Raw genomic sequence first — 10,193 nt, 5'->3', positions numbered from 1 at the left:
ACACTATGAAAGTCCAACTTCTATATTTGATGCCGAAACCTATCAAATCAATTCCGATTAACCTCAAATTTTGCACACAAGTCATAATTGATATAACGGACCTACTCCCACTTCCTGGATCGGAATCCGACCCCTATATCAAAAAGTCCACTCCCAGTCAAACTTCCAAAAACCTTCAACTTCCAACTTTCGCCAAACGACCCCGAAATGACCTACGGACCTCCAAATCCACATCTGGACGCGCTCCTAAGAAAAGAATCATCATACAGAGCTATTCCTGGGCTCGAAATCCGAAGTAACAGAAAGAAAAGCAACGACTGGAGTGGGAGAGTCAGAGTCGAAAAGAGGATTCCTCACTTCTTTCTCTCATTCAAAATCGTGCATTTTATCCCAAACGGACATCGATAACATTAAAATACACTTCAACCCAAATTCATGAAATTCTTCCAAAATGCCAACTTTCCACCGTCGTAGTGCTCCCGGGTCATCAAAAATATGATCCGGGCATACCCAATTCCACAATCATCATACAAACCTATTGGCACCTTCAAATCCCGATTCCGAGGCTGTTTACTCAAAAGCCAAACCTTAGTCAACTCTTCCAACTTAAAGCTTCTGAAATGAGAATTTTCCATTTGAATCAACTCCGAACTTCCCGAAATTTAATTCCGACCATACGTGCAAGTCATAATACCTGAAGTGAAGCTACTCAAGGCCTCAAACCGCTGAATGATGCGCTAGAGCCCAAAAATGACTGGCCGGGTCGTTACAACATATCTCAGCGGTTTGTCTTATACAACGTGTAGTGAGAAACTCCTTTAGCAATCACCAATGATCCTTTGGTGAGTCTCCATTTCCTATCGGCAAAGAGATACTCATACCCGTCTCGATCTAGAGCGATCTTTGAAATTAAATTCATCTGCAAATCTGGTTCGTGATGCACATCTTTTACAACTAGCGTGCATCCGATATTTATCTATCTTGATACAAATATCACCAATTCCCACAATCTTTGAGTGACTAGAATTTTCCATCTTGACCATTTCAAAGTCTCATACTTTGTACCTACAGAAGAATTCTCTTACCGGTGTGGCATGGTAAGATGTTGTGTCAACCATTCATTCTGACTCTTGACTTGCCAAGTGTATGCATTCCTGCTCCTCGTGCACGAAGAGAACTACCAAATCATCTTGTGTACTACATCAACTGTGTTGTCATCATTCTTCTGGCCACTACTCTCGCCTCGACCTTTCGTTGTGTTATCTCTTTCGAAGTGACCGGGTTGACCGCAACTGTAGCAAAATTTTACCTTTTGACCGATTCCTCGACTTTTCACGAGCTTTGAATTTATCACGAATACTCGATGCTCTGTTAAAACTTCTTCACCTATTTTCTATGATAAAAGTTTGCCCCTGATTTTCGGGCTTTTCTTCCTCATCTTATCATTGAGTAGGATGGCTGATATGAGACCTTTTTTAACTCGATGGTATCTCTACCACGCAGGATGGTTGTTGCCAAATTATCATAGGAAGATGACAACAGTTTTAGAAGCAAGATAGCCTTATCTACTTCAATGATTGTTTTTCCGAGTTTTTTCAGCTACATGACTAATCCATTAAACATATTTGAACGGGACAAGAAATTTGTACCTTCACTCATATGAATGGCATAAAGTTGCTTTCTAAAAAAATAACTTATTTGTTAAGAATTTGGACATGTATAGACTTTCTAGTCTTTTCCAAATACCACATGCACTATTTTCGTATCCGGCATTATTGAGTACTTCTCTGACAAGTGCAGTCTGGTTGCACTAGCCGCCTTCTTATCCATGTCTATCTAATCCTCGGCTTTTATGGTTTTGGATTTTGCCTCTTTTCCATCTAGGGAAATGTCTAACCATTGTTTGATGAGTAGGTCTTTTATCTTTCTTTGCCATTGGAGAAACCGTCATCACCATTGAATCTTGTAACTTTATATTTTACTCCTGATATTTTTTTTGTCACAAAGTAAAATTGATCGTAAATAATATTTCTGTAAATAAGCAGAACCTTGATCTAATATCAATTGTTGGAGAAATAATATCCATAAAAATAATATTCATGATATACGATTGTAATAAATGCGAATTACTAAAATACAATAACCAACGGTAATAATAAGAGAAACAAGGACACTGAGATTTTTGCGTAGTAACCCTTCTGAATAACTGAAAAACTACGGCCTAAGAGGAGCAACTGATTTCAGTATAGCAATGATTTTACAAATTGTGGTAACACACTGAAAAGAAATAACCTTCTTTTGATTTTTTTTACCTTACCACAATACCGCTCAAACTCTCTATATTTTTCCTCACAAAGTATTTTACTTCTTACTATGTGAATTGCTTTCTTTCTCTCTGTTTAGTGTGTCTTACAACCGATAGCAAATGCACCTATTTATAGTGCCTATGATTTGCGTCATTGATGTCATCAGTGGTATCATGTTGGTAGCACAAGTCAAACACTGCTTTGTGAAACTAAAGGAAGATCTGCCGAAAAAATCTTCCTTACTGTGCACTTGGTTGGCTTGATATTTCAAAGCCAAATGAAGTTGTCTTCCTTTCACATGGGCAAGAGATGGACCCATCATTATTTATTTTTGAATCCTAAATGAACTCCAACTTGAAGATAATTTTACGCTAAATAAAAAATTAAGGGGTAAAATTTGATACATAGAGTCCGTCTATTTTATGTTGGAGTTCTATTAATCGCAAGGACAAATACGAAATGATTTGCTAATGGTAGGGTATGTCTTAAGCTCCCACATCGATTGAGAAGGTTATTATTGGTCTTTATACATGATCTTGAGCAATCTTTACGTTTGAGCTAGCTTTTACGATTGAATTAGATCTAAAGTCTATTTCCTTATTCCGGTATCAGAGCCGATCACATCCCAATTTATGATTTATAAGTAATTTTTTTGATTTTTAAGGAATTTATTTTTTCTAAAAAATAGATTTAACCAATTAAATATAAAAAAAATTGAGAGAAAATGTTCCCCTACTAACACACATCCAAAAAGTAAGACAGATTTATTTGGTATAAAAATTAATCACAGTCTAAGCTGGAAAAAAAAAAAGAAAGAAAGAAGAAGAAGTTAATTAGTACACAAATTCTTTAATTAGATATTGGCGAGAGTTAACAAGTCACTTTTCTCTCCCCGCCCCCCCCCCCCCAAATCCCCACACCCCCAACGTGTACTCCCCTGAGCAAATCCGACTCCAACCTCCAACTCTAACCTCACACCTACATTTTTCCCTTCAACTTCTTTGAATCTAAGCTTACACAAATCTTCCCCTCTACTACCAGAAAATCCAGACACCCAATTATAATTTTGTTTCACCAATGAAAAGAAGTCACATTAGATTCTTCCACCATAAGAAATGGTCAACACCCATTGTTGTAGTCATAATCTTGGCTCTAATACTTCTTTTTACACTAATTTTTTCCAACCCCAGTTCCTCAATTAGGCCTAAATCTTCAACCCCACTTTCAAAATCGAATCTTTTTAGTGCAAAAGCTGAAATCTTGCCTGAGCTGCCTCGATTAGCTTACTTAATTTCAGGCACCAAAAACGACGGCGTTAGGATAAAACGGCTGCTTCAGGCAGTGTATCATCCTAGGAATTATTATTTGTTGCATCTTGATTTGGAGGCTTCAGACAGTGAGAGATTGGAGTTGGCTAAGTATGTTAAGTCAGAGGTTGTAATTAGGGAGTTTGGGAATGTTAAGGTTGTTGGTAAATCAGATCTTGTTACTTATAAAGGGCCTACTATGTTGGCTTCCACATTACGTGCTATTGCTATTCTCTTGAAGCTGCCCAAGAATTGGGATTGGTTTATTAATCTTAGTGCATCTGATTATCCCCTTTTGACCCAAGATGGTTAGTACTTTGATTAACATTTCCTTTATTTATTTGTACAAATGATAATCAGTGGATGTGATTTGTTTGATGTGCACCATTTATATTTGGCTTGAATTGTCTATGCAGTTGAAATATTTTGAAATGTGGATATTTGTACTTATCGCACTTATTGTCATGAAGGAGTAATGGATGTAGTGATACTCTGAACCAACTGACTTAAAATCTTGAATTTGCGCTGATGATAATGAATTTGATCCAAATGCTGCTCCTCAGCAGCGTGTGCACACAAATTTTAAATTGATTGGCTCACCCTAATTTGTTGTTTGAATTTGATAGCAAGTGTAGTCTTTATATGGTGAAGGTGGGAGTAAGGAGAAGTTGAGTAGCTGGAAATAGCTTGCTTACGTTTTAATAAGTTACTCTATTTTAAGCTAGAAGGGAAGCCTTGAAGCAACGACCTATAGGTCACTGGTTCGAGCCGTGGAAGCAGCCACTAATGCTTGCATTAGGTTAGACTGTCTACATCACACCCCTTGGGTGCGGCCCTTCACCGGACCCTGCAGGAATGTAGAATACATTGTGCACCAGGCTGCCCTTAATACTCTATTCTAAGCTAGAAGTAGTATTATCATTTTTCTAATTGTTTTTTTTCCTTTCCCTTTTTGTTTGGTACATGGGAGAGGAGTAATTTTATTAAGTTAATTACTTGAATATTTGCACCTTGTAATTGAAAGGTCTTTAAAAATCTATATCACAAGTTTATATAGTCTTTTCAGTTGATTATTCCTAATAAGTTACAGTTATGACTTATGAGAATCTCATTATCACCACAGTGAGGTCTTTCGAAGGATATGTAGTTTATACGCTAAAACAATTGATTATAGCTTCTGCTAAAGCTTTGTAAATTCGAGGTTCTGGTCTTAAGTATGGTGTATATAAGGAATGTTATACTATCGATTAACAGTAATTAGTTCTTTGTAAACAGCAGAATAGGTTGTCTTATCAAATAGATACAAAAGTATTACATCTCGTTTTTACTTGTATGCTACATTTTTGAGTCTGTCTCATTTCCACTGTAATTGATTCTGTTCTATTTCGCCTTTAATTATTTAGTGAAGAAACCCGAAAGCCACTAACTTTCAATCAGTTTTTTATCTGGTCATTTCCTTTTCTTTTTCTAATGTGGTTAAACTCTTAGCTATTCCCAGCTTCCAGTTATCAACATTTGTTACAATCATCTTTATTCATCTAATCTCTTTTCTGTTTGTTCTAGATATACTACACATTTTCTCATACTTGCCTAGGGATCTGAATTTTCTTGAGCACTCAAGTAATATTGGTTATAAAGAGTGAGCATACTATCACTTGACTTTGTTTCTACAATATCTTTTTTCTGATGACAAACAGATCTTATCTTATCTATGATGATTGCTGTTAAGTAACTTTGAGTTACCTTTTCGATTTTCTAGGTTTTCAAGGGTGAGGCCTATTATCATCGATCCTGGTTTATATCATATGAAGAAATCTGGTGTATTCTGGGCTAAGGAGAAAAGATCAATGCCTGCTTCTTTCAAGGTGTTCATGGGTACTGCTCAAGATTTGCTCCCTTTTCCGGATTCACCTATATATATTTGTGTTCTACGTTTTAGTGATTCATTTACCTTTTTACTTCACTGATAGGTAGGTTGATTTTTGAGGAGGGAACTCAGAACAAAGTAAAGATTAGTACTCAGTTTTCTCATAAGGTCTCTTAAGGTAGATAGCACAGTTACATGATAAAAATATGTTCGGCCAAATACATAGACGGCTCCTTAAACTAGTCCCAAATTTTCATTTAGACATCTAAACTAAGCATATGACCTATTGGACACTCGAACTATACTCGAAGTGTACCAATTAGACACAGAAATGCTGACTGGCAAGTGCATGCTTCTTACTCAAAATTAAGTGCGTGGAATGGTGTTATGCTAAGCTACAACAAAGTGTTTGCCGGGTAATATAAAACTTCACTGGAAAAGTAATTATCCGATCATTTTTGTTCTATTTACTCTTCTTTTTCCAAATTCAAGTCTTCTGCAATTTCTTCAGCCACATATTCAAATCAATTCTTCTCCCGTTCTTTCTTCTTCTTGAATAAAGCTCATTCCAGTTACTTTCCTGTCTCTCCACAACGGTATTTCTGCCATTTTCTTCTAGTGACAATCTAGAATATATGGCCATTACAAGAGCAGTGCATCAATGTTTAACTGGCAAGGAAATATAGATTACATAATACTTCAAATTTTTAACAGCAGCATCCAATCTCAAAACTCTCAAATGCTGCCTGGTGCACGCTCTTCAAAAATTTCCCAGAACTCCAAATAGTCGCCGAGAAGTGCAAAAATTATATAGCTGATGGAAGAAAGGTGTTTTTGTTGAGCACCATTTTTCATTTATCTGGCACAGTAAGGATTTTACCTGCCATTTTTTGCCACTCTTTAAAGCCATTTTCAGCCAATTTGTGTTTCCAAGCAAAGTGGGTCTATTGATATTTACTTTGTTTTTCCAAGCCAAGTGGGTCTGTGGTATGTTATTACTCTACGTTTCCAAACAAGGTGGGTATTTTTACCAAGAACATTTTCAATGGTAACCTATTCATGTTTTGTTGTTTCCCACTTTCTTTCCGTTTTACACGTACATTTTGGAGCTAATGAAATAAAAAATGTGCTCCATCGTTTTTGGACATCTTTCCGTTAAGTCTGGCCAGTTTTGAAGAAGGAGATGAAGAGTTCTTTTTTCCTCAAGTGTTTTTCCCACATGTTTCCTACCGGTATCTAACGTTTAAATATAACAGATGTTGGACAATGATAACTTGAACGTCGAACCTCCCCCCCCCCGTCCCCCCTTTTCCCCCCGTTTTTCGGGATTGGGCCTGGGGGGGGGGGGGGGGGATGGTAGGACTAGATAGTTCCATTTTGTTATTTGGAAATTTGCTTATTTAATTAGCCTTCATCTTCCTTGTTGATTTCATAACATGTTACCATCATATGCAAAACACATATAGATGTTGTGGCACAGAGTATATTGCTTTCAAGATGATATTTAAACTTTTTCTCTTAATTGCTATCTATAATAGATTCATTTACTGTTTTGCGTTCATTTCCAGGGTCTGAATGGGTGATGCTTTCAAGGTCATTCCTTGAGTTTTGTATTTGGGGATGGGACAATCTCCCGCGCACTCTTCTGATGTACTACACAAATTTCTTGTTTTCTCTTGAGGGCTACTTCCACACCATTGTCTGCAATCACAAAGACTACCAGAACACGACAGTGAACCACGACTTGCATTACATCAAATGGGACAATCCCCCAAAGCAGTATCCTATAAATTTATCGCTCGAACACTTTGAGGACATGGTCCAGAGTGGTGTCCCCTTTGCTCGTACTTTTGCTACAGATGATCCGGTTCTTGATAAAATTGACAAGGACATCTTGAGAAGATCTCATGGCCGGTTTTCACCCGGGGCTTGGTGTATGGGAAGTTCTGCTTTAGGTAACGATCCTTGTATAGTTAATGGAAGTCCAGATGCTGTCAAACCATCATCAGGCTCAAGAAGCCTAGAGAAACTTGTACTAAAGCTCCTTGATACTGAAAATTTCAGGTCTAGACAATGTAAATAAGTTATATTTTTCTTCCTCGTGAAAATCTCTCTTTTCATTTTGTATGAGGCATTCATTTATGTAGCATGGGCAAGTGTACAGATAGCCATTCTTAGGGATGCTATTAGAAAGGGAAATTACCAGTTATGTCCATGTATAAGTAGCTCATTACAAAAAATGGCCAACTGATAAAATATTACTAATATTAGCCAAATTAGCCAATTAGCTATTTGTAGCAAAAAATATTAAATTTTTGCTTTGTTTTGAGTGGGTGTTATTAGAATAGATTGGGCACAACTTAAGGAGCTTGAATCTCAGTTTTGGAATGATTTGGTTAAGTTTTGAGGTGGTTTGAATTGAAAATTCGAAGTAAAAGTTGAACATGAAAAAAAAATGATGTGTATCACACTCTGTATCATTTGTGTATCACATGTATATCCATGTATACCTGTGTGTGTGATACATGCGTGATACATGTTTGATACATGTGCCGCATAAGACTTTTTTGAACTCGATTTAATTACGAATTTTGATACAAAACCAGTCCAAATCACCTCCAATCTTCCTCAAATTTTTTATATTGACTTATCTATATATTTTCAATGAATTTCAACTATACCCATTGAAAAAGTTCCTTTTTTGTTTAGATTTTTGGAATATCGTATAGATTTTTGTATTTCATCACCTTATTTGCTACCCCGTCCATGAAATTTCCTTTCCGTCTTGTATATAATGTTGCTAATCACGCTTAAAAATATGAAAGGTGATTTTTGCATGTGATTCTTTGAGAGAAAGAACCCTATTATTTGGTTTTTCAATTTTTGTTGGCTAGTTTTGGTATGTTTATGACTAATGGCCAGAGTTTGGTAAGTTGAGATTTATTTGGAACATTTGTATAAGTTTCCCATTTAGAAATTAGTCAGTATTTATTTTGTCCTGAAATTTTAAATTAAAAATCTTAACTTCAGGATAATTTAGGTGTGCGCAAGCTACTAAAATAACCAACTCAGATAATCGTCATCCGAAAAAAATATAACTTTTTGCAAGCAAGAGTTGGTTAGATTCTTCCTACCCCCAAAAGAGAGAAAAATCTACAATTTGCTAATTGTCTGAATTACAAGGAAATTAAATAGTTTCAAATGTAAAACTCATGGGGCTTTTGCATAAACAACTTTAACATTTATATACCTTTTGAATAAGCTGCTTTTACCATTTATACACCCCACCAAACTTGTGGCTGAATATTTGGGGACATAGGAATATCTTTTGTAATATTATGCCATAAGGATTTGTACGTGACTGCTATCATAGGTAGGGGTGTACATGGATCGGGTTGGTTCGGCTTTTATCAAAACTAAACCAAACCAACTATATCGGTTTGGATTGGTTCGGTTTTGTCGGATTTTTCGGGTTTTTTGTTACTTAAATATTATTTCAATCTTACTTTATTAAATTTTTGAAACTAAATATATGTTTAGTCAAAATATAAAAAATTGACAAGCATATTATCTATTAAAANAAAACACTGTTCAAAACCCGGAAAATACTCCAGTATATTATGCTGGAGTTCCAGCATAAGTATACTTGAACTCCAGCATATTATACTGGAGTTCTAGGATAGTATGCTGGAACTCCAGCGTAATATGATGGAGTTCCAGCATAAGTACACTAGAACTCCAGCATAATATACTGGAGTTCCAGCAAGTATATTGGTCCAGTATAATGTACTGGAGTTTGGAGCACCAGTGCTCCAGTCTCCAATATATTATACTGTAATTTAATAGATCTTAACATATGATATGAATATGGAAGAACAAAGAGATTTGACGCATTTCAGTAACACTTAATGAGAAAGTGATCTTACAATCCATTATTTAAGGTTAATAAATATGGAGTACTTCATATACTATTAAATATTATATCCCGCGAGATAATCCCAAATATTTCTAGACATTTTTTAAAGAAACTTCTATATAAAATCTTAAAAGTATATATAAAAATTATATATTTATATGTCGGTTTGGTTCGGGTTTTTTTACTCAATACTAAACCAAATCAAACCAAACCTAGTCGGGTTTTTTAATCGGTTTGGTTTGACTTTTCGATTTTCGGTTTTCCGGTTCGGTTTGTACACCCCTAATCATAGGATATGATTCATCAAATTAAGCAAGTGATTATGGATTGTTATCTGCTATCTTTGTTTGGTTACTAGGAAAGGTAAAAGTATTACATCTCTCTAATTCTATTTTATTTTTAAAAGAACTTTCACTTGTTATTGATATGGCTATTAGCTCTTTTCTTTGTATAATTTATTTTCCTATTTGCTTCGGTTCAATGCTGCAACTTATATTTATAGCAAGTTTTGCGCAGAGAAAAAGCAGAACAACGATAGATATGCATAGGGGTGGCAAATGGATGGGTTGGGCTGAATTTGGGCGGGTCAAGATGGGTTAAGTCAATAAATGGGTCATTGCCCAACCCAATCCAAAGTGTACTTGGGCTAAGATGGGTTAAACAATGGGTCATAGCCCAACCCGCCCAACTTGACCTATGTTTTAGAACCATGCTCATCTTGCATAAAAAAAAACCTTTTACCTTAAAATATGTAGATTAAAAAATATTTTGCGGGTGGGGGTGGAAGGGGGTTGGGG

General features: G+C 35.9%; 1 protein-coding gene across 1 annotated transcript; it reads left to right on the top strand.

Annotated features, from left to right (window-relative positions):
• LOC109229510 (beta-glucuronosyltransferase GlcAT14C) lies at window positions 3,218–7,689 on the top strand. Its single transcript, XM_019394978.1, has 4 exons — window positions 3,218–3,921; window positions 5,177–5,252; window positions 5,373–5,488; window positions 7,049–7,689. The coding sequence occupies exons 1-4, from the start codon at window positions 3,384–3,386 to the stop codon at window positions 7,561–7,563; spliced, it is 1,245 nt and encodes a 414-aa protein (XP_019250523.1). The 5' UTR covers window positions 3,218–3,383; the 3' UTR covers window positions 7,564–7,689.

The sequence above is a fragment of the Nicotiana attenuata genome, chromosome 7 (assembly GCF_001879085.1).
Source record: "Nicotiana attenuata strain UT chromosome 7, NIATTr2, whole genome shotgun sequence".
NCBI lineage: Eukaryota > Viridiplantae > Streptophyta > Magnoliopsida > Solanales > Solanaceae > Nicotiana > Nicotiana attenuata.
This window is presented reverse-complemented; position numbering and strand designations above follow the sequence as displayed.

What these genes read in the sequence shown, in the direction of transcription:
- LOC109229510 (XM_019394978.1), top strand. Translation starts at nt 3,384, where the DNA reads ATGAAAAGAAGTCACATTAGATTCTTCCACCATAAGAAATGGTCAACA. An exon ending in AGTAATATTGGTTATAAAGA is followed by an intron (nt 5,253 to 5,372) that starts GTGAGCATACTA and finishes TCGATTTTCTAG; the next exon opens with GTTTTCAAGGGTGAGGCCTA. An exon ending in TTCTTTCAAGGTGTTCATGG is followed by an intron (nt 5,489 to 7,048) that starts GTACTGCTCAAG and finishes GTTCATTTCCAG; the next exon opens with GGTCTGAATGGGTGATGCTT.